Genomic DNA, 25254 nt, shown 5'->3' with positions numbered 1-25254 from the left:
GGTAACTTTTATCCTTCCATACTTTCGCGTAACACGTCGAACACGGTAAATCCAAGGCGCACTAATCCTCGGGGGAATGGAAAAATCGACGCGCGAGTCAACTCGTAACGCGAAATTCAATTTAAGTGAAGCAACAAAACTGAGCTACAGATAGAGATCAGTTCTTACCTTCCTCTCTTTCTTTTTCTCTCTTTCTCGAATGTCTGACTTCTAGTAGTTGTATCAAGTTGGCGCCAAAATAGGAGAGGTAGCAATATAGGGGCGAATATTTTTCTTGCCCCATCTAAAGTCTGGCTCCACACTGAGAAAGACACGTTTCATCAATCTTTTATTTGGAGATAGAACCCGGGAGTCTTTTACATCGCTTTTATATTTTTCGGACAATGTTGTAGATCGTATAATTGCCATTCGAGAGATACAATCTTTCGGCACGATTTATCGTACAAAAAAACCTATTTATATTCATTTATCAGTAATGCAAATCCCAAGATTAATGTACATTTATCATCATAAAATCTTTATTAGCATATGTGATTAGTAACATAGCTACTTTGTAGTTTGTGCGTTTTAGCATAATTTTGTGTTTAGTATATGTATAATACAATTTTTTTTTTTCAAGCATTCGAAAGAATAGTCATAACAATGCTATAAAAATTAAAATTTATCAAAACAATTCTTGATTTAAAATTTTAAGTAACTAGTTAATTAATAATCAATAATTAAAATAATTAATCTTTTTCTCTATCATAACGATATTTTATTATAAAGATATTTTCATTGATGTTATACTACTGTAATACAATTTCTATTATAATTTATATAATATGCTACATTTCTGCTTTTGTTATATCATATGTATAGTCACTTATGGCATTCCTATACATATTATGTTTAACAATATTTATATGTTGCTTTTTTATATTTCTTTTTGTATACGTAATTAATCTATATATAATATATAATTACATCAAATATAATGATACATAATTGTTCTAAATGTCATATCACCTCTCTATATTCCTGCACGGCTAATTGATAAGAAATGCGTAACTCTGTTTTTGCAGTTGCTTAGAAATATTGCGCACAACCTATTATCCGTCCGTAGCAAAATAACTGTTACATCATCATAATTGCAACTTGAATAATGGAAATTGCCATTGTAAAATATAATTTTCGAGAAAAAAAACGAAAAAACATCGTGCACTGCGAGGAGTAACTAAAAAAGATTGTTTTAACCTTTGCCAGATGACGTAATTAAACGCAGAATAGCAATTAATTTTTCTCACAATATTTACAAGATGCAGTTTTCAAATTGGTTTAATAATATAAACACAAATCATTTTCGACACTTAATATTAAGTGCAAGTATGATTGATTTGATAGAGATTTGAAATAGATAAATAGATTAAAAACGAAATTCGCGGATCAAAAATAAAGAGAATATAAGACATATTGTATTATATTTATAAGAAACCTACATCAAAATATTTTCTATAAAGAATGAAAAAGAAAAATATTTTTAAAAGAGGAGAAGACTGATCACTTTTAAATGATAATGAAATATCAATTTCATAAAAATTATATACTCTTTCTCTTAATTTTTAAAAATCTAATGAAATTATTTTACATTTTTTCTATATTTTAAAAATGTTTTAAGCAAAATAATTTTAATATTTTTTTTATATTTTCTAATTCAGATAATTAAATGTATTTACAAACCATTTAGATGTGATTGCTGATTGTTCTCACTAATATCTTGTAAATCATCAGTCAAATATAAAATTATTTCACGTAGCACTATTTAAGAAACCACTGCTTCTAAAATTATTCATATACGTTTTAAAGATATTAAAAAATTTTTTATTTAAAACGAATATAAGTATTCGACGCGACAGTGCAAGTTCAAAAAATTAAAAAGAAAAATATATAAATATATAAATCAAAAAACACTTTCTTTGGTTTTAAATTTTTATAAGATTAAACTAAAAATAATATATATGATTCTTAATGAAAAAAATTACACATTAAACTTCACCACACTATTCATATGCCAAACACATTATTAACCGACACGAATTATTGATTGTTTATGAAACTTTAATTATATAACTCTCGAATGTTACATCATTACTCGTCGCAGTGTCACACAAAACTGAGAATATTCTACAAACCAATTGGAAACTTGTGACAGAAGTTTCTCTTTTTTTTTTTCGCGTCGGAGGAATTTTCAAGGGTTTAGCTATAATTTTTATGACCGGAAAGAGCATTGACTTAGGATCGACCCAATTTTTTTGATCATTCGAAAGTAGGACACACCCCCTGGAGTGAATGATATACGTGGCACAATAATTCACAATAAATAAATCTTCCTATTTTCCGTTAACTGCAGCATGCTGTTCTGTGCATGTTTTTAAGCTATTAAATGCGTGCTGCACACAATTGCAATGAATTTAAGTAATTGCAAAAATTTTAATTTTTTTAAAATAATATGCTTAATCAAATAGAAAATAGAGCACAATAAGTTACTGGTTTAGCAATAATGTGTTGATATCAAATTTTTTTTTCCATATATAAAATGTATAGAAGAATGCCTTTTACTATATGTATATAAGGAAAAGATCCATAATCTTAATTTTTATACATACATGTTAGTACTCACCGACAAAATTTTCATTTCAAGGTCTTCTTCGGCAAAGCTTATGAAACCCTATCGCAACAATAGATATGTACACTACATTTTATCTGTCAATGTCTTAATATATCTATTTTATATAATAATTTAAATGTACACAATCTTATATAATAATTTAAGCCAGTTTTCTAGTTAATTATTAAAATACCTTGAGTAATGTATTATTATATATTATAGTGGCAACTGTTACTACAATCCTGTATTATGAATAAAATACAACGACAAAATGAGCTTTGGAACCATAATGTGCACTTGTATAAACTCAATGCACTCGTTATAAACTAAATCCGCGCTGCTTCGACAATTTTGCATACCTCTGTCACAATCAGCTACTGTTCTAATTATTTGCATAAATTGTTTAAAATATAATTATGTAAATACATCCCGTTCTATTATTTTATGTCGTAAAAATATGCACGAAATTGTCAAATTAAAAATATAAAAAGCAATCGAATTATAAATTTGAATTCTTCGAAATATTCTATATTAAATTTTGTTCGTTACACAATATTATTAAAATTTTTTTATATAATAGCACTGATGCAACAGAGGCATTTGCGCAAAACACATTTTAAGAAATAAAAAAAATTGACGAATTGCACTCTCGTTTCATATATCGTTTCGGAAGGAGTTTCGTATTTTTTTTTCTCGGCAATTATACTTTGGCACTATTATAACATATTTTATTATTGCACTTCGATACAGGAATAATCTTGTGGTTTTATTTACAAGTAGCATATATAATTTCTACTTTACGGACACATATACTTAGTATCGTACAAATACAATTAAAATGAAAATGGATGAATGTAGGAATGGAAAAATTTGAATAAAATGCATACATTTGACAAAAAAAACATTTAAAAGTAACAAAAACAATTTGCACTTACTGCATTTTATATTTATCTCAGGTTTCAGTCACGTCATAAAAAATAATAAAGTTACAATTTAAATATTTTTAACATTTTAATTATACGTTACATCCTCTTTAATAAAATTAAATTCAAGTTTAAGTAAATTAGTAAATTTTCATGGATTAAATAGCATTACGTTTTGACAGATTGGACAATTAATAATATATATGACATATACTTTATTTATATTTCATTTGTAATTGTGCATAAACGTCAAAAAATTTATGTAATATCAATATTTTTGATGTATTTGTTTGTGTCATTATTTGTAACTGTAATGCATTTACCCATAAAAATTTGTAAAATCAAAAGTTGATAATTAAACTCATAAAAATTGCATTTTATAAAAAAAATAGAACACAAATGTAAAAAAAATTACATAATCTTTGTTAATACGTTCTAAACCAATTAAATAAATGCGATTATTTCGCATCCTTAGATTATCGTAGTATTATACAAGATTAAATTAAAATTTTACAATATATGAGAATATTTTTAAATAAACTATATCATAACTCTCATAACTTTTAGATTTGAAAAAAAACCATAATAATTTTAAACAAATATAAAATTTTAGCTTATAAATGAAAGAAAATTTACATTATATTCTTCAAGAAGTATACATGATTGTTAAAATGCATTGTAAAGAGATTGCAAAAATATTTTTCTTCATTATTTTCAAGTGCATAATGGGTCGAACAAACTCAAGTTTTGATTAAAAAAAACATGACGATTTATTTGTAATATTTCGTTATATGTTTGTCATATATGATAAAGGATGGAGATTTTTAAACGGAACATTAAATAATTAATATTCACGCATATAATTTACAAGATACAGCGCATGATAATAATATACAGTATGACATGAAGCAGCAAATCGATGATGAAACAATTTTTTACTGCGTAAAGAGCAGTATTGGACAACATAAATGAGATACAATTATATAATCTTTGTATTTTTCTCAATTATCAGAAATAATTTGGTGCGTTATATGTAAAGCTTAATCGTCGCAAAATAAAAATAACAGAAAAATATTTTAGCAATGAGTCACAAAAATATCTAAAAAACATCTCTCTATATATAAACAAATTTTTAAAAAATAAAACGTGCTTTCGAGTATCCTACTTTCTTTTTTCCAGCGCCTCAACTGTATAACACAACTTTAGTTTTATTTGCTTTTTTTTTGTATTTCACATTATTAATTAAGAAAATTAGTATGATTTTAAGTGTTAAAAAAATTTCTGCGAACATAAAATTTTCGCTTGTAAATCAACAAATTGGAAATTTTATTATATCAAGCACCGTAAATTTGTGGGTCGGAAAATCATATTGGTATTTAGAGCGGACAAAGATAATAATAATAATAATAATGTCTATTTACTTTCTTTTCCCGTTCCTCTATTGTGTTTGTGTTTATATGTGCGCGTGTGTATGGATTATTGTAATAATGTTATTATTATAGGCTGATAAGGTACATACAAAACAACACACAATAAAAACAATAACATAATATTAACGTGACGCTCACAATAATGATAATATAATAATAATATTAATAATAATAATAATAATAATAATAATAATAATAATAATAATAATATAATCTTAAGAATTTTAATAGACATAATAAACATCATCAGTGGTATATTTAATAACTAATTACAATCAACTCTTGCAGTAAAGCATGGACGATACGGTAAACGCCACACCGACCGTCCAATCGAAATTTCCCATTTAATTATTTCGCTTGAGAAATCATTTATTTCGTTTATCATTTATATTGTATTATATTATCGTCGTTACATAATTATAACTGTGTTACAGTACCGTGGCAGAACTATACAGTTGTCCAAAACTCAATCTCTCACGAGTTCAAACCCACTCTCTCTATCATCGTCGCGTTCCACATCTTCATGCTCTTCTCTTCTCTTCTCGCGTTCAGCTTTATTTATTTTCATCGCTCGCGTCTGTCTCGAACGTCCGAGAGAATTTTCGATTCACGGTTTTTATTTCTCTCTTTCTTACTCTCGATCTTTTCATCTTTCTTTTTCGATCTCGCTCTCATTTTTGCTTCTTTTCTCTCTTACACACATACACACATTTTCTCTCTCTCTCTCCTATCGATTTTCCCAAAATGCAAAGCGCGTGTCTATTTTTCCTTTTAACATTCAAATCCACAGCCGTATAACATACGTTCGTACAACATACAAAACAGATGCACTTGCTTGCAACCAAGCACACATTCATATATGTTATACACATACATACACGCACGCACAACATAACACATATACATACACAAAATACGCGTATATAATATATTGTAGCCATTCACATAGACTTAATAGCCCTTGGTAATTTAGATAATGTTGCACCTTAGAGAATAGAGATCCACTGGTATAATTTTTTTTGCATTAAACATCTGATTAAATTACCTACTTACTCGCTGATGTCTTGTTTAAAATTGTATTCCGGCCGCGCTTAGGACTTCGTTCATACGAGATCGATTTTTTCTTATTTATTTTCTGTTCTCGTCGTGAAAGACATAAGTATGGATCTTAAACGAAAGAAAAGTGACCGGAAAACATCCGTCGCTTGATACACATTCATTGGATTTCCAGAGATCAATACTCGCGACATTTACTGGACACCACAAATACATACATATATGTATGCACACAAACATATGTGTATGTATATGTACATATATAATAAAACGCATAAAAAATATATGTATATAAATTTTTGATATTGATTCCTTGTTATTTTTCAAATTTAGAAAATATATAAAATATGATAAAGAAAAAAAGATTTTGATTGAGATCTTTTACGGATTTTTAATATTAATAATCGCGAGCACCGATTTGAAGTAGATATAACGTCCAGTTTTTATCGACGAATATTTGGAAGATCCAATGGTACAATTAAAAAAAGTATTCCAACGCGTAATTTTATTAGAAAATCATTCCAGATCGATTTTCTAGCAACACAAGTCAAAAGTCTCATGTGTTTCATCGATAGATGTTACTGCCAATAAAAATAATAGTTATGCTATCGTTAGCAAGTTGTAAAGCTAGTCAAAGTGTTAAGTACCACAACCTTTTATTCTTTCTTTCCACGGCAAGAATATTGAGCGTACATGCGAGCTTAACCCTGCATATAATACCATAGTTTTTGTGTGAAGATCCCAAACTCAGCCTAGAACCATACAATCACGACCACTCACTAGAGAATCCGACTACTAGGTATATTTTTTTAACATAAGTCGTTTTCCTTCAATACAAGAATTATAGATACTAATTTGCGATTCTTGGTAGGTGATTATTACTACATTGTGGACGTAATCATCTAACTTTTGGGATACGCTTGTGTTCTACACTGATTTCGAAACTTACTACATTCTTTATTTCGTCACGACAGGCAATTAAATTGAAATAGAAAAGGAAGAGGACGTTTAAACTATTTGTACGTCTTTCCTTCTCGGTCGAGAAATTATAAATATATATCCCGATAAATGTAAATTGCAAATTTGGTTAGATCAAGTGTAACATTTATTCACAAAATGTTTGAATCAAATACTTGAAAAACTATTACTTGTTAAGAGCAAACATTTGCACTGAGAATCTACTGTTTATAAAATTTTTACACTAAATTATTAAAATGATGTAAACAGATAAAAGCACAAATGAAAACACGTATCAAGGAAAACCTTTCCTTAATATTCACTTTTTAATATTAGTTGTATATAGATATATACTCGACAAAAGAGAGATTTGTAAGCCTTTATATAACGCGATCGTAACCCATATCGAAGTGGAAAAATTAATTTAAAGAACAATGCACATGCACTTACGCGAGATCAGTGAGTCCACTTACCCCTAAAAGCGACCCATCCATTTTATAACCTGCTCGACTCTCGATGGACCATCCAGCCCTAACTCCAAAATCAATGATGTCTGATTGGATCGGTCCCAGATGTAAACTGTAACGACACGTTCCCATACCTGGACCCGACAATGTAAGACGAGGTAAATACACGATGCGGAGCGGGGAAAGAGAGGGGGAAGGGGACGGTGGAAGGAGTAGGGGTACACTAAGTGACATTAATTACCTTTTTACTTTATGTATATGTATATGTTATATATACATATACATATATATATATATATGTATGTATATATGTATATGTATATATAACTGGAGAAAATACTACCGAATTACGAATTGGACAGATTGCTTGGTGTCGCTCGATGACGCGTTATTACTCGCGTAATAGCGACATCCGACACCGACACTCGAAGAGTCTTCGGCCCGCTTGAAATAGCGGCGCCTTTGTTTTCTATACAATAGCGATGTTTTCGCTTGTTGAATAATAATAATAATTAATAATAATAATTAATAATTATTAATATATATAATATACTACGCGCGAGCTTTATCTTTCCTTAAGTGGAGGCAGTCTTTGAACGGCTGCTCGACAGAGTCCTTGAGGATTTTTCGTCGTTCCCGTGGACGTGGATATCGATCGACGATTATTCACCGAGGATCGGTGACGTCCCCGGAGATGGTTTTCTTTCTCTGGAGCGTCCGGTGCTCATTTCATTCAGGCAGCCAAGCCGTGAGGCGTCTGATGTAGGAGCGCGGGATACTGTTGGGCCACGTGCGTCAGCTGATGATGGTGACCGCCGGTGTGTGCGTGCGCGTGTGTGTGTGGATGGACTACGGCCGTAGCGGGCGTCACGTTGCCCGACGACGACGACGACACGTGAATCGGCGGCAGCGGGGTCTGCGGCTGCGGTGCGTGAAGGCTATGGCTGCTGCTGTGACCTGCTACCAGGCTGCTATGGCTACCCCCGTGGCTGCCACTGCTGCCGGACGAGGTGTGGCTGTGATGATGGTGCCCGAAGACGACTCCAGAGAAGGCCACGGGTCACTGATGATGCTTCGTGGAGCCGTTGGCGTGATGCGCCTGCGCGACCACGTGGTGACTCGAGGGTGGCGCGTGCGCGGTGCTCGGATGGTGGTGACTACCGGTCGCCGCGTGGTGGTTCGCGTTGTTGGCGCTGCTGCTGTTGTTATTGTTGTTGTTATTCTGCTGCTGAGTCTGCCGTTGGCTGTTCTTCTTGTTCTTCATACGACGATTTTGAAACCAGATCTTCACCTGACGCTCGGTCAGATTCAGATTGCGCGCGAGCTCCCACCGCTTCTGCTTCGACACGTACGCGTTGAAGAGAAACTCTTTCTCCAGCTCGAGGGTTTGGAACTTGGAATAGGGCTTGCGTTTCTTCCGCACCGTCACCTGGCCCGTCCACTCCAGGGGATTGGAGCTGCCGCATCCGACGCCCATCCCGGCTACGCCGACTCCAACCCCGACACCCGCAAGCGAACCTGCGGGAAACAAGGAAGATGGGGAGGAACCCCACATCACTTAACACAATTAGTTTGCCTGATGATAAACAACCTAGCTGCTAGCTAGAATAATATTTGGTGTGACGCTCGAAGAAAAAATAAGATTATACAAATAAATTCATATCTCAATCTCGCTCTGCGCTTCTGTCCTTACAAAATTTATTATAGTCTCAATAATTCTCAAACATTAATTCTTGACAAATTAATAAGCCAAAATATATGGATATTAAAAAGTTTATTTTAGTGTTTATACACCGGTTTTTCATTTACTCGCCGACATATTTAACATAAGCGGATTTTGAATGAGGAAAGCGGTTGTACCGGTTCCTTTTTCTTGCTTATTACCGTCAGTCATTACTGCGAAGCGACTCAACAGAAATGAGCGCAGATATATCGGTTCGTTAATCAGTGTATCGGCGCGTAACTGATACCGTTAGTTCTTTTTTTTTTAATCAATAAACATTTCATAATCGTCCACTATAAATAATTATGTACATTTATTAAGTTGGTAAAAGCAAATTGCGTTGTTATTTGTTGTGAAAAATTATCACCATCATATATGCGAATCAGATTGAACGAGAAATTATTGAAATGGTAAAAGTAACTCTCTCTACCAATTTCATAAAATTCACAAACCTCGAAAAAGGGAAAATAAAACGGACATCCAGCATTTAATTGCACCTGTCGCATAATTACATTAAAATATTCAGATCGCCGTTATAACGCATAGAAATGCATAGCATCTTTCGATTGATTTCTTTTATTAATGTGGCAAATTGTCGAAGATATTCTTTTGCAAACAAATTTTATTGATAAATTAAAAAAAATGTATCAATTTTTCATCCATCAAATTTCGGCAAAAATGTTAGTAATTTATATATATAAGTTTCTTTTTGAAAATTGAAATATGATCCTAATATTGATTTGATTGATCATGAATTTTTCCTAATATTAAATAAAAATATTCTTTACTCAATAATTTATATGTTCCATATATGTATACGCATTTTTATCAATCAAAGTATAAATAGAGAAAGCATGTTTTGCGCTTTTAACGCATACGATACCTTTCAAAAAAATTCCTCATATTTCTAATTACATTTTTAATAGATCTAATTTAAAATTGTTATATTTTTAATAAAATTTTATTTACTTCGTAAACATTATTAAAATAGTGCTGTTCGCGGCAGCATTCGAAATTAAATTGCTGTTTCTCCAAATTAAAAAATAAAATTTGAAAAATTCAACATTTCGCTATTCTCAATCTTTCGATTTTATTTTTTTCCCAGATTGGGGTGCATCCTCGATCGAGTCCGTGCCTGGAACAGTTCTCCGAATGTCAAAGCGTGCACTTCAAGCTACGTATGTGTGCGCGCAACGTTACTAGTACATACACATATGTGTGTATATATACCTACATACACATATACATGAACACACGAGGGTTGCCGCAGCCGTTCCCGGCACAGTGGTATGATATAATTGGACCGGTTCTACTAACCGCACGAAAAACATGAAGCCGCGGCGCGAACCGTTGTTAGGTTCTCTCTCGACTGGTTGGTGGTTTTTAACAGGGCATACTCTATGCCCCGTTGCGGACCAAGAATGTGGAGCGACGCGAATACATTTGTTAAAGCGGAATATACAACGGGATGATGGTGCAAGGTGCATACCCGCGCCAGAGTGGAACGGATAGCGATTACGAAAGCTCGCGGACTCATCATCATCATCATCATCAGCCCGCGTGGTCTATCTTTAACCCAGTCGCGCGACTGGATAAACGTCTGCTTCTTGGTGCCTATACGTGAATGCAACAAAATTCTAGGGGTGCCCCATACGTTAAATATTTTCGTGTAATATAGAGGAAGAAAGAGAAGGAGAGACGAGGAAATAATGTCGAGTATCGTCGTGCACATTTGATATCGCAAAAATGTTGAAATGTTTCCTTATCTTTGCGCGAATAAATATCCCTCCTTTCCCTCCTCCTCCCCAATGAATATCGCGACTCGCTTCGTCACTTACATTTTCTTGTCAAACAGTAAAAAAAATTATAGCCGATACCCCACGTGTTTCATATGTATGTATTACATAATGATTTTGTAACAATAAGATATATAATCGTGATGTGTTAATTGGTGTAAAAAATTTTAATTTAGAAATTAAAGGAAATTTGATTCGCGCAAAAAATGTTGCAAATTATCCAAAGGGATCGAGGCGGCTTAATTTTAGCCTAAGATTTTGAACAAACGCATTGACTACCGGATGTAGCATTATGTTTGATCCGTCGGAACATATGCTTGCGATGGGCGCCATCCGCGCAGCATTAAGTATATCTCAGATGTCACGCAGGTATTTTTATAGATCTCGGTTGACACACTTACATATATTACCATTAAAATTACTATTTCTCACTTAATTAAAAAAAAATTCTTTCTAGCGTAAGCAAAATAAAAATATATAAATACAAGTTTATTTCATATGCAAATTAATTGATATCTCATAAAAAAAATATACAAGTTTCGCTCCTCGAACTTCATCCAAATTCAATTATTAAATTTTTCCGTTTGGTTCTGGAGTCTTTCCCTATTTTTAATATGCTTTCTCATTGCTTAAACATAATTATTTAAATGGTAAGAATTTATTTGCAACATCAAATATTATATATACAAATTATTTAACAAAAATAACAAGATTCTCACGAATGTTGACGTATAAAACAAATAGATCGAGAGAGCACGTATAATCATAATTTTAGAAAATTCATTATTAAAGAAATTAAAATAAATGTCTTATAATTCATATAAAAAAGTAATAAAATAAATAATATAATACGGATTGAAAAATATTCGATAGTTCAGAATTTGTAGTTTTTTTTCAATATCTAAGGCTTTGATAGAAAGAGTCGAAGGGGTTCGTAACTTGGGGTTGCCGAAAGTAATGGAAGTGAAATATCGATTGGAAATAATTCAATATCTTTCACATCTGCCGTACAGATTTTTTTTCATTTTATTTACTTTATATAAGATAAAATATATACAAATTAAGTAAAATAAAATTTTAAAAATTTAACATTAATAAACATATTGAATAATATTATAAAAATGTTTTATCAATGTATTTTGTATAATTTATTCAATTTATTTAAATATTCAAACTATTAAGATTCCTGAATTATTTCTATTCCGCATTTAATTCAACAGTAAATAATTTTTTTTGCACAAAGCGAGGGAGGCTAAGAGAATAGAATCTTTTTTTTTTTTTTTTTTAAACAAAAATTTCTTAAAAGGCCTACTTAGTTTCCTATTTGTATAAGCACAAACAGATGGAATATTAAACATATTGAGTAATATTATAAAAATGTTTTATCGATATATTGTATAATTTATTTAAATATTCAAGCTATTAAGATTCCTAAGTTATTTCTATTCCACATTTAATTCGCAATAGCAAATAATTTTTTTGCACAAAGCGAGAGAGGATAAGAGAGAAATCGAATATTTTTTTTTAATTAAAAAAATGTTCTCAAATGGCCTACTTAGTTTCCTATTTGTACAAACACAAGCAGATGGAATATTTGATGTTGAAGGATAGAAATTTTCGGATAACTTGATAAAGCCATACTTTATGTTAAATTTATTCCGTCCCGTGATATAAGTGCGCATAATGATGACCGGTAGGCCTCAAAGGCCTAATTAAGGGGACAGACCGAACCGCGGTATATTAAGTACGGACACCAATAAATAGCCGACGTTCCCGTGAATGCGTGAAGATAATATCTCACAAGAGCTAGGATCCCAGGTTGTGGTGAAGGAGGGGAAGGAGGAAAAGAGAGAGGGGCACCTGGAAGACATTGTAATCCGGCCTCTCGGAGATAACCCGGACTAATATGGGATGGCACGACCGCGATACGGTGCAGGCGGCGCACTCTCTGGTGTCGAGCGACCGGGTAAAGATAATGGAGCCGCCATCTATTGGGTTAAGCTTAAACTATACCCAGTGCGCGCCCGCATTTCGCTATTTTGTATGTAGCCCCGTCGTGGAGGCATCACGCTTGCGCGCACATATATTGCTCTCTCTCTCTCTCTACTCCTCATCATCATGCGCGTACGATTAAAACTCCTTGGCTCCCTGATGATCACGCGAGCGTTATCTCGGTTATCGGAGTACCGTCGATGGCGGTCGCACGAGCGACAATAAGCGGCGATAATCGAAACGACGAGCGTCATGCCAAGTAGCGATACACAGTCCCGGTAATTTTTTCAGAAGGACAAGGCGAGAACAAAGCCGACGATCGATGAAAAATACCTCTTTATTATACGCCCGCTATGAAATTCAAATATTTCTTCTCCACGTGTACAGAGAGAGGCTCGCGTTGATATAATTATGCCGAATGGAATTCACAATGCTATATTATGTACTGGGTGTGTAATGTGACGTAACAAATACATAAATTAGAATGATATAAAAACTCTTTCTTTGCAGTTTCTCGATGGAAAAATAAAATAATAACATCGCTCTAGACTTGATATATTCTTTTATTATATAATTTCTTGACAAGAATATCCTTTTGTGAATATTTTTCAATAAAGAATGTATATCGAGTAGCGACGATTTTTTAAGGCATCATTTTCCTTTGTGGGGAAAAAAGGTATTGTACGAAAATGAAGTAAGATGGAGACAGATAGAGTGACAATACAAGCGCGCGAACAGCCGTTAGCCGGAAAGAGACTGAACGGGTCATGGAACGGATCAGCTGATCGGAGGCGCGCGCCAGAGTTTACGAGTTACGGCCGCCAATAAACCCCGGCCGCCGTCGTTCGTTGTTGCTCATGCGACGTTTCATGGGTTGCAGGGTCCCGGAGAAAAGGACGGAGGAAGAGGAGCACAAAAGGGAACGATGTGAATGAACGATAACTGGCGGTCGACTAAGTTCCTCGGAGAGAGAGAGAGAGAGAGAGAGAGAGAGAGAGAGAGAGAGAGAGATACTCTCGAAAGGTCGTAATAACAATTAAATATAAATTAACAGCGATCACATATATGTACCCGATCACGTTTACGACATTACGTCGTTTTTCGAATCGTTTTCATTCAATCTGTCTCGCCATACGTTCAGGTGACAAATCAATTGTAAATTTCAAATCATAGGTTCATTAATTTCGAATGATCTCTCAGGATCTGGCGGCCGAAGAACATTATATCAATTTATGATACTTGCGAACGCAGAAAACTGCCCGAGGTTTACGATCTCTTGGTTGTATAAGATAGTGTAGACGATAGTTTTACATTACGAGTGACGAAATATCTATATATATATATATATATAATCTGACGAATTAATTTCTCTCCTTTATTAATAATTCAACAAATAATGAATAAATAAGATATATCAGCAGTGATAATCTCTCGCGATAATATAAATATTACTCAACGAGTTATATATGTGTGTGTATATACCCACATACATATATATATGACGTTACGTCTGAATATATGAACTTGAAAAGAGATTCGGAACTCTCCGCGAGATCCCGGCGAGAGAAAAGGAGAAAAACAAGGAGCCGGAGTAGATGCTTACCTGGAGGTGGGTAGGGGCTCGAAGTAACGGGCTCGGGCGCTCCGTAGCTTCTTAGCCCGCCGTATCCGTCGTGGGGAAAGGCACCTTCCGCGGCGACCATAGCGGCGGCTACCCTACCACGGTCGTCCGCCGCGGATGGCGCCAGATACGGTACCCCCGCCTGCGAGTGAGGATGATGATGTCCGGCTGTGTCCACCGGATGGTGATGCCTCCCCGTCGTGTACGGGGTGTAATTGCACCAGCTCTGGGAGAAGCTCTGATGGCAGGAGGAGACGGCCGGGTCGGCGGCACCGGTGGATCCACCACCGCCAGTGGACGATGTCGTTGTCGCGGCACCGGCTGAGTTGTAGGATTTGTAATCCGAGGTAGAACCGGCGGTGCCGGCCGAGCCGGCCGTGGCGGGCGACCAGAAGCTAAGGGTTGCCCCGGCCTTCCGGTTGTCCCTGGAGGAACCGGAAGTCGAGGTGGGATCGGCCGCCAGGTTGTAATACGTTGGGGGATTGTTACCCCCGTAGGCCTGATGATGGTTCAACGATTCGCCGCCGCCCGTCGTGGACGAGTAGTGGGAGTCCTGGGGATGATGCGGACTGTAACTCCAGCCGCCTTGGGACCCCGCCGAGGACGAGTGTGAATGCCTTATCACGCCCGCTGCCCCCGCACCGCCCGGCGCGCCCGTCGACTCTATGCAGGCAACCTCACCGTAAGTGGAACCACCGCCCCCCGGAGTCGCCGTTAATCTCTTGGCGGGTATGTGAAGCGGTCCGGCCGCGCTGTTGCTCGCTACCGAGGAAGCGCTCGGCGAGGTTGAACTGGCACTCGCTGTAGGCGCCGGGGGCGCTGTCGTTGTCGATGATGTCGGTGCACCAGGTGAAGTCGGCGTTGTCGCTTGATGAGAACCCGGGGTCGTGGTCTGCTGTTGAATCGATACGAGGGTCGAGGCGGTCGGTGGAACTGGCGGCGGGCTGTCCTCGTAGAGGGAACCGTTCATCATGGCCCACCAGGTCACCCCGGTGGAATTCCCCGCTCCGGTTGCTGTTCCCATCGGGGTGACGGAGCCAGGGTGACCCACGCCGGAGCCACATAGCGGCGCGGCGTGAACATTATCGTACAGCGTCGCCGTCGAGCAAGCCACGTGATCGGCGATGGTGCAGATGATGACGATTTATTGCCGGTGTTTACAACAATATTTATGCCGATGATCGGCGTCAATCGGCGTATAAGACGATGGTCCCGCGACCGTCCGCGTTCAGCGATATAAGATCACAAAATCCGCGCGAAGGTTTGAATCGATCAACGTGTTCACCCCGAAAGTCGTCGCGCGGTCATCATACGCGGAAGTAACAACGTGGTTTGTGAATTGATATATTTTTTTTTTTTATTTCAATATTCCAAACACACCGAAGCACAGAGTATAAATCGCAGACGGAATCAGTTCAATCGGAGAAAACGCGACGAACGTGTATATACATTCAAGGGTATTCACCGCGGAGCGAGAAACCGAGCGCTCATCGTGACCGAGCCGGTCGTGTTGGTCCGTGAATTCACGGAGTAAATAAAGAAAGCGCGTGCACACACGAGAGAAGGTAGTGGAGGAGCCAAGAGGTGGCGGGTGGGGATAGGGAAAATCGTGCGCGTAGTCCGAACGATGGGGTTGACGGCGGGGGAGAGAGGGTGTAGCGCCGCAGCAGCAGACAGGTGGAGGGGTAAACGCGGGACGGAGAAGCGAAGAGGCAGCGCGAAGGATAGACAGGAGCGAAGGATGGAGATCAAGTGCGTGGCAAATCCGCGACGAAAGATCCACACGCGGCGAGATAACGATGAAGACGACCAAGTCGTTGACGTTGATGACAACAAATGGGATGATCGATGAGGGTCAGCCGAACGAGCCACGTGCACGAATGTAGATCGGGGTCGGCACACAGGTCGTCGTGTAGATATGTTAGACAGTTGTCCAGGTCCAGCGATGTGGCAGAGACGAGTGTGTAATGAAACAAAAACAAAATGACACAACGCGATTTAGAGAGAGTACATCATCGTTCGAGTCGAGCTCGTTTTATTAAAGCCCAAGTACGTTCTTCAAGTACCAGAGCGCGTGCGGTTCTTGAAAAAAAAAAATCACCACCAGACACTTGACAATCAGTCGATTAGGCTCTCAACGAACTAACTCACTGAGCGACCAAATGGGTTACGATCGTCCCGCGACCGATTATACACAAGTCGCACGTCGTGCTTCCGTTTCTGTCACTTAGGACAGTCGTCATCTTCATCGTCAAACGTGCCCCGCCTGTTCACGCAATCTGCATACGTCGTTATACCTATCCAATCACGAAACCTTGAACCTTCAATGACGAGGAAATTGAAGCATTTGGAGTGACTAAGAAGTCTTAAGGAGAGAGAGCGTATCTCTGATCGGACCGGAATCCCTTTTATCCCCCGCGTGTCTTCTAATCTTTTCAGGTAGTAGTCGGTCTCGAGTCAGGTAGAACCACCCCTTGTGTAACAAGTTTAATACGGCGAAGGATCTTAAGCAGGTAGCAACGCCTCTCTCTCTCTCTCTCCGGTCCCGAGGATCGTGCGCCGATACACACACGCACGGCGCTCACACACAAGGGAATAACCCCCTTTCTTCTCGCTGGCCTCGCTGAGCCGTACTGAGCGTCAACTGAGAGCTCTGCCCGCGACTCGGAGTCGAACGGGCCAAGAGCGACGCGAGCGCGATCTCTCGGCTCGTTTGGCGATCGAGGTCCGGACGAACTCGTTGTCTCCCACTCTCCGCTTCTCTCTCTCGCGCGCGGTTGTGGAAACGCGCGCGTTCCCCTACCCTTGCTTCTCTGCCCGTGCGCTTCGCGCTCTAATCTGCTTTTCCTTCCTTCTTCTCTTCTCTTCTCTTCTCCGCCGTGCCGCGCCGCGTCGCGAGCCAGCGAGCGCAAACATACCAACTATCTTTTACGAGAGAGGCTGCCTTTTCTCTGGGTTTTCGAGAAATATCGCGCGAATCCGCCGAATGTCAATATGCCCCTTCTTTTCCTCGAACGCGATCGATTCGCAATCAACGGGGGGAGAGAAAAACAAAATGATGATTCACCGGTAAATGACAGATCAATGATAGACTTGATGGAACTTGATGGAAACTTTATAGGAAAATTATGTCGAGAGATGTCTTCTATTTTAATGAATCTTATAATATCGAATTAACTTTTTATATATCTCATATTTAAAAAGTATTTTTTTTTTTACGTAATAATTTTTTATTATTGCGTAATTACCTGGTATATAACAATTATCTAATCGGCTAATTTTTGTATTAGTAATTTTCTTGATTAATAATAGTGTGATGAATAAACAATAAAAATATCAGACATTGATTTTTTGATATTTTTATAATTAATTTACAGTAAAATATATTTATCAAAAACTTTTACATCTTTATTTCAATTTGTTAATTGTAAATAATTAAGCTTTTGACAAGTGACTTTTTTCTATCATATTTATTATATGCATCTTTTTAAAATATTCTCATCTCGTTGACTCTAAACCAGATGCATGTATATTTTTTTATTTATTTAGTTTGATAGAATTTTTTATATTCGTATGATTTTGTCAAACTCATTAGAAATGTACATTTCAATTGTCTCTCTCTCATTTCCAGAAAACGTCACGTGGCTAGTGAAATGCTCTCATGGATCACGCCTTCTAACATCGGACTCATCTTTAATAGTGTGTATGTGCATGTATGTACACGCAGCGCGCGAGCAATACGTCATGGCAGTATTGCAGTCTAAATCTCGGTACTTTTATGGGCAGTAAAGTAAAACGGTCTGACAACAACTCCGGCAGCACACACGCTTTCCATCTGTCTGTCCATCAGTGTCGTGTGCCACCAGATCGTGTTGCTCACGAGAGAGTCACCTCTTATTGTTAATGATCATTAGTAATCAATATTAGTAATCAAAAAAAAAAAATCCTCGATTTTTCAAAGAATTTCGTTCTGGTGTGAAATTAAAGAAAAATGTTAATGATTAAATTTTTCATAGAGATCATATATAAATTTTATTAATTACACATAATTATTAATGCAATTATTATATTAGTAAAAATTCAATATGTGTATATAAATAGATTATAATAAGTATGAAAAAATGTATGTAAAAAGAAAAATTCTCAATTTTTCAAAGAATTTCGTTCTGGTGTGAAATTAAAGAAAAATGTTAATGATTAAATTTTTCATAGAGATCATATATAAATTTTATTAATTACATATAATTATTAATGCAATTATTATATTAGTAAAAATTCAATATGTGTATATAAATAGATTATAATAAGTATGAAAAAATGTATGTATATTATCGTTTTAAACTGAAAATAAAAAATGTGAAATATATAGTTTTTCAATACAAGTAAATTATGTAAAATACAAGAAAGAATGAATTAAGGAAGATATAAATACTGCAATAATATATTGAGAATATATATTTCTGAATATTTGTTTCGTTATTTCTTAAATTTGAAAAAGTTGAAATAATTAGAAAAAATTTTTTGATATACTTTAAATTACTAATTTATATTTATTTTAATTGTATTTTATGCACAGTAAAAGATTAAAATTAAATTTGCAAGATTGATATTTTTAAAATTGATTAGAAATAAATTATTTTCATACAAATTTTCGTATCAAAATTTTATATCAAGACTTGCACGTTTGGTAAGTATCTATTCATTTTTTCTAACACCATACACATCCTATGTATTCCTGATACATTTCTGCTTTAAATAAATTTATTTTAGTGTCGATAAAAAACTAAGCATTTCTCAAGTTTAAAAAAATTTTATCTGCGAAATAAAAATTCAAATAAATCTCTATCAATTTACTCTACACAAAATAAAAACGATTTACTTATTTTTTAACTTTATGTTTAAGATATAATAAATAATCCGACTAGATATCGATTATTGCTTGCTTATATGATATAAAGCTGATTCAGTCTATATTATCTTATTATTAGAATGTCTGTTATGAATAAAATTTAAATATTCATATGATATGTTTGTATTCTCTCGTTTTCTCTTTTCCAACAGTATCTTCAGAAAAAGAATAAGGAATATTAAACAATTTATGACGCCTATGCATACACGATTATATGATTAATGAGATGCAATGAAAACGAGGTCGATTGGTCTGTCATCGGCGAGCCAGACAACGAGACGATTTCGAGAGCGATTGTGACAGCGTACACGTGTACACTAAGTAGGAAATACAACTCGTGCCTGAATACGAGTGTAATAAATCGCGCAGGAGGCGCGAGCCACCCGACGTTTGTTGTACAAGCGACGCGATCATGAATGGACTTTATAGCAGCCCGTCCATTTATAGGTAGTATGCGCGGTTTAGTAGCTATGGGCTTAGTACAGACGTGGTTGTATACACAATCCTCTGTTTACTACAAGTATGTACGTAGCTAGGAAATGGATAGGTTGACCGTCAAATTTTCATCTCTGCTCTCGCGACGCTTATCATTCACCGCATTGCTATTAATTAATCTACGGATACACGAACGTGTCGAAAACATTTTTTCTGATTCATTTGCCTTCCTATGAACCTCAGTTTTCTTGTTGTCGATTGATTGCCAAGTATCATATGTGTAAAACTACCTAATATTCTTTAAAAAAAATTTTTTTAGATACTTTCATATGTAAAAAAAAGATTATTGAACTGTTAAATTAAAAATATAATATCTTTAAGAACTGATTCTATCTTATAAAAAGATCAATACATTTCTATTTAGAAAAATAGAATTACTAGTATACATAACTGATTATGCAACTCACCTTGTATACCGGGCAGTGTTCCGGGGAACACGCGGGAAAGCCTAAAAATATAAACAGATTGTAATAAATTACAGAATATTTTATTTGCCATATTTAAAATTATTTTTATATTTATGGAAAAAATATCAAAAAATATTTAGAGATACTCCTTTTGCAAAATTATGAATAATTTAGCATTGCTGTTTAATTACATATATATACTAATGAATGCTGTTATGACTTTAATAATTAGAGGATATTTTACTTATAATATTTAAAATTGTTTGTATATATGAAAAAAAATATATCAAAAAATATGTAATAAGATTTTAAAAAATTAGAGACACTCCTTTTGCAAAATTATGAATAATTTAGCATTGCTGTGTTTAATTAGTTATATACTAATGGCTGTTATTTACGATATGGAAAATATATGATAAACCGGAAGATGCTAACCTGCTGCTCAGCTCGAACGGGTGAAACGTCTTCTCCACGGCGCCGTACACTTTGAGGCCTTTTATTTACAAGTCTAAGAGGAAAAACGTCAGCCTGCAAAAAGAAAAACGGAAGTGCAAATTAAATGGTCTGTTCACTGATAACTGCCCTTCATAACGGGCCGTGTCGCCGTGAGTTTTATACGGCTTTTAGTAGCCTCCATCACGGCAGGTATAAAGTTCTCTACCTTGTACAACCGTTAATGCGACGCCATGCTCCATAACGAAACTTTACTTAGCCTTCCCTCTTCCTACACTCGGAAACTCAACTTCGTCGAACCTCTTAAAAACGTTCATTATGCGTTTTATATATCGAAATAAATAAAATTCGACCAGAAAAAAAAATAACTTGATATTTCAAAAACGTTATTTAATTATTCTGGACCCAACAGTTGGTCGCAAAAGTCAGTTAAGCTTTTATATAGTGCAAATTTTAATTTACAAAATATTTTTTGCATTATATTTAAACGAATATGTATAATAAAACATAAAGATTTATTTAAGGAGCAAAATTGTCTATGCTGTCGAAGCAATTAAAAAATGTACTATTTTCCTCCAGATAGAAAATAAATTCAATCGAAAAGCACCTATATGAATTTCGATTTACCTACTACGACGAGCGTGAATACCAGGGCCGGCGTTGAAAATAGAAAATGTAGAAATACTCTCTGGAGAAATCTGCGGAGTAAACTCTCCGAGAGTGAATTTATACCGAAATCTTAAACGGGAAAACTTGAGACAAAATGCAAAAAAGTGGATATTTCCTAAACAATCATCACGAAATCTATATAATAGCAATTCAATAAATTTAAGAAATGTTTATTTTTCTTAAAGATTTCTTAAGATTGTTCAATAAGATTGTAGATGCAACTTGCTGCATCTTCATTTTATTATTATCTTTACAGATTTTATTTTTTTCCAATTTACCTCAAATTTAATTTTCTGTTTATTCATCCCAAGATCTCATACACACAATAACAAAATATTAATTATTAAATTATAGGAATATATTGATATCTCAATAAATTTAAGAAATTTCTTTTTTCTTAAAGATTCCTTCACACACACAGATTATTCGATAAAATGGCTGGTGCAACTTGCTGCATCTCCATTTTATTATTATTTGTAGATTTTATTTTTTCATTTATCTCCTTTTTATTCGTCCCAAGATCTCATTATACACACGATGACAAGATTAACAATTATATATAATAAATTGATATCTCAATAAAACCTCGTTAGATATATTTATATAGATAAACGTCTGCTGTATAATATAATAAAGACTGTTTAGCCTTTCTCTAAATGTCAGAAGGGGGCAAAAAGTTCCGTTTTCCCAGATCGGGGGAGAAATGGTGTCGGCGAAATGTGGGCAGGACGTGCTGCGGAGGATATTACTTTTAAGGTTGAACAATAAGGGGATGGAGGAAGATCGGAGAACGCGTTTGGCAAACTCAGCCTGTGCAAACTAGAGGAGATTGGTCGAGGGAGCACAACAATCGGACACGAGAAAGCTCTTGGTTCCCTACCATGCCTTTCGTTACCAAGGGGGTGAAAACGTTATGCTGGGATGCCAACACACACTCGCAAAGCTCACACAAACGGTCCACTCGCGCGGAAGATTCGGGAGAACCGGCCCATTTGTCACTCAATGCTATCCCTTCGACCCCTTTCGAGCGAACGCACTTGTGTAATCAAATCAAATGTCGTATGTTTCTCAACTATTACGCGCCATTTTGAGCGTAAATTCAAGTAAATTATTCGTTTATATCTGATCTTTACGTTTTTCATGTGTATTTTGTATTTAATTTACGTATTTTGGTTTAATATCTTGATAAGTGAACGTATATTAATAGTATTGAGAAATAAAGGTATAAGCATATAAAATTATAAAGTGATATAAAAAAATACATGGTTTTTTAATCTTGATGACTTACGCGATATGAAAACGTAAACTGACTTAACACACGTTTTTTTATGACAATGAACTCTGGATAGATAAATCGATATATTTAGCATCTCGTTATATGAAATATGGAGCTAAAAAACTTTTCAACAAAGACTCCAGAAAATTAACATTTAATGAAATAGATGAATGATAAAGTGCTATTTCTAGGGAGAAATAAAATTAACTTTTTATTAAATTTTTCTCTACAAACGTCTGCCATTATGCTTGTAACAAATTTTATTTCATGGTAAATAATTATTTTTAATAAGATTCTACGTATAGAAAAAAATAATTTAAAAAGTTGATATATATATATACACATATTTTCCACTACACTATGATTACGTGACAAACACAGTGATATACACTGGGTGGACGTCTTTTCATAATTTTCATTATCTCTAACACCTCGCTCTTTATCTCCTTCCATTTCCAGTCTGGAGTTGAAATGAGGTTTCGTTGCTTCTGTAGCATTGAACATTAAATCGGTCGCGTGTGTTAAGTGTCCGTGATTTTAAGTCTAATTTAAAAGTGTATTTTACCATTTGAAATAGAAAATGTTTTGTCAAAAAATTTCATTTCTACGCGTGGACAATTTGACAATCACTTTACATTCATCAATATTTTATACAGCAAGACATTATGTCGACAGACAGCAACCCTAAGCATGACACGGCAAGAGATTTAATTCATCTCTCCGAGACTGATGATTAAAAAAATTCAACCCTTCTACGAAGAAGAAGTCTCAAGTCCCACCCGGATGGCGAAATTGAAATATAGAGTATTTAGGATGCTGCCATTTTAAGAACGAGAGCGTGCAAAAATATCAACGCTGAGCAACACGCCAAAATAATAAAGCACGTAAACAACAATAACCTGTATCAATATCATCTTATTTACACCCTCCAAATACCTTACGCCTCCGAGGCGTGAAGAGATCTAATTAAGGTATACGCGCGTACATTCGCGGAACGGAAGATGAAAATACGTTCGGTATGCAAAGTAGCTCGTGGAGTCGCGGAGGAGCGCATGAGGTGGAGGAGCGAAATAACGCGTCTCTCTCATAACCGCGTGACGTGACGCGTGCCAATTTCAGCGGGGCGTCGAGACGCCTTTCGGCGCTTCAGTGCTGTCGGCACCGGGACGCCCTCTCTCCTTTCAGAGGCAGATGCTATGGCCGGACGACCAATCCTGGTCGTCCGGATTCGAGGAACGCTTCCAATATGGCAGTGTGGCCTAGCGGGACGAAGAATACTAGCGTACTATGTCTGATGAAAGCGACAAGTGAATCCTCCTGTCGCTTTGTCGCGGATCTTATACCCGTGTTAATTTATAATCGTATTCACTAATCCCATTCTCTTCGCACGCATTGGGATACGACGTGGCGACATACGAGCCATATCATCTTGAAATGATGCGAAACGAGATGTTGATGTAAATTGGGAAAAATTGTTCAGCTTTGCTAAACATTTTTCCATTTATCTGATCAGTATTTTTTCAAAACTAATTGTATCATATAATATCGCAGGCTTTAAAAACCCTGAAACAAACCCCCTGACATATAATTCTGAAGAGATTGTACAGTTAAATTTGTTAGCAAAATTATCCGCAATTTTTAATGTCCCTAATAAATGTATGTTCGTTATACGTTGACGTAGTCATTGATTCGCCAAGCGCAGTGCATTTCATAATAGAGCAATTCCAAGTCCAACCGTGTCTTTTCTTTTTTCCCCCCTTTTTTTTTTGCTAGCTCGAAACTAGCCGTTGGTTTGTATTTCGCGTCACATTCACCAGTTACAATACAATACGAGCCACAGCTGGAACAAAGTATAAGCGCAGGATATTCCATTTGAGTAAAGACAGAGGAGGAGCAAGGGAGAACAACGCGGGGGGGCGAGGAGAGAAAAGCCTAAGAGGGTTTGAAGACTGGAAAAGTGGTGGTGAGCTTGAGCGCGTAGCGTCTACGTGAGTGTATGGCGACTCGGTATTGAGTCAAGAATGGCTAGACCATTTCGTGTTCCTGGGGTTGCGTCGTCATGGGAACCATCCTCATCAGGCAAAGTCTCTCAGGATCTTTCTTCATTCTTCCATTTCTGTCGCTCTTCCATCGCCGCCTCTATATCCTTCTCTCTTTTGCATCGCCTTACCTGAACGTGCAACCATTGTCTATGCATCCTTCGCGTTCGAAAGATTTCAGTATTATGAGAGAATATTGTTTTAAATTATTGTAATACATATTTAATTAATCTGTAATTTTTGACTAGATGAACGCTTTTTGTTGTCCTCTATGTTAACTTCTACACGGAGCGAATTTTCTCGTAAAATTTACCCTGAAAATCATGGTAATCGTGGGACAATATGATATTGGAAGAATTTTATAATTTTATATCTATCACAATAAGATATAAAA

General features: G+C 35.8%; 2 protein-coding genes across 3 annotated transcripts in view; both read right to left on the bottom strand.

Annotated features, from left to right (window-relative positions):
- Window positions 1-5210: 5210 nt before the first annotated feature.
- On the bottom strand, window positions 5211-17837 carry LOC146723921 (uncharacterized). Of its 2 annotated transcripts, none has more exons than XM_085480775.1 (2): window positions 14595-17837; window positions 5211-9037 (listed from the first exon to the last, which is right to left on the bottom strand). In XM_085480775.1, the coding sequence occupies exons 1-2, from the start codon at window positions 15634-15636 to the stop codon at window positions 8541-8543; spliced, it is 1539 nt and encodes a 512-aa protein (XP_085336901.1). In that variant the 5' UTR covers window positions 15637-17837; the 3' UTR covers window positions 5211-8540. The 2 variants fall into 2 exon arrangements, with proteins under 2 accessions (XP_085336901.1, XP_085336902.1); XM_085480776.1 differs by having other exon boundaries at window positions 5211-8998.
- Window positions 17838-20419: 2582 nt separating this feature from the next.
- Window positions 20420-25254, bottom strand: part of LOC114940272 (uncharacterized) — a 48525-nt gene continuing 43690 nt past the window's right edge. The window contains exons 4-5 of the mRNA XM_029314857.2: window positions 20859-20951; window positions 20420-20464 (exon numbers count right to left, since the gene is read on the bottom strand). Coding sequence (XP_029170690.2) covers window positions 20420-20464; window positions 20859-20951 — 138 coding nt within the window. The remainder of the gene's footprint in view (window positions 20465-20858; window positions 20952-25254) is intronic.

Source organism: Nylanderia fulva, unplaced genomic scaffold (assembly GCF_048542155.1).
Source record: "Nylanderia fulva isolate GAGA-0341 unplaced genomic scaffold, ASM4854215v1 Scaffold16, whole genome shotgun sequence".
NCBI classification, from domain to species: Eukaryota; Metazoa; Arthropoda; class Insecta; order Hymenoptera; family Formicidae; genus Nylanderia; species Nylanderia fulva.
The sequence above is the reverse complement of the archived record's forward strand: the minus strand, read 5'-3'. Positions and strand labels throughout refer to the sequence as shown.

Excerpts from the sequence above, each read along its gene's own strand:
- LOC146723921 (XM_085480775.1), bottom strand. The coding sequence starts at position 15,636 with ATGGGAACAGCAACCGGAGCGGGGAATTCCACCGGGGTGACCTGGTGG. Across the intron at positions 9,038-14,594 it reads GAGCCCCTACCCACCTCCAG|TGATGTGGGGTTCCTCCCCA; the intron begins GTAAGCATCTAC and ends AATTGTGTTAAG.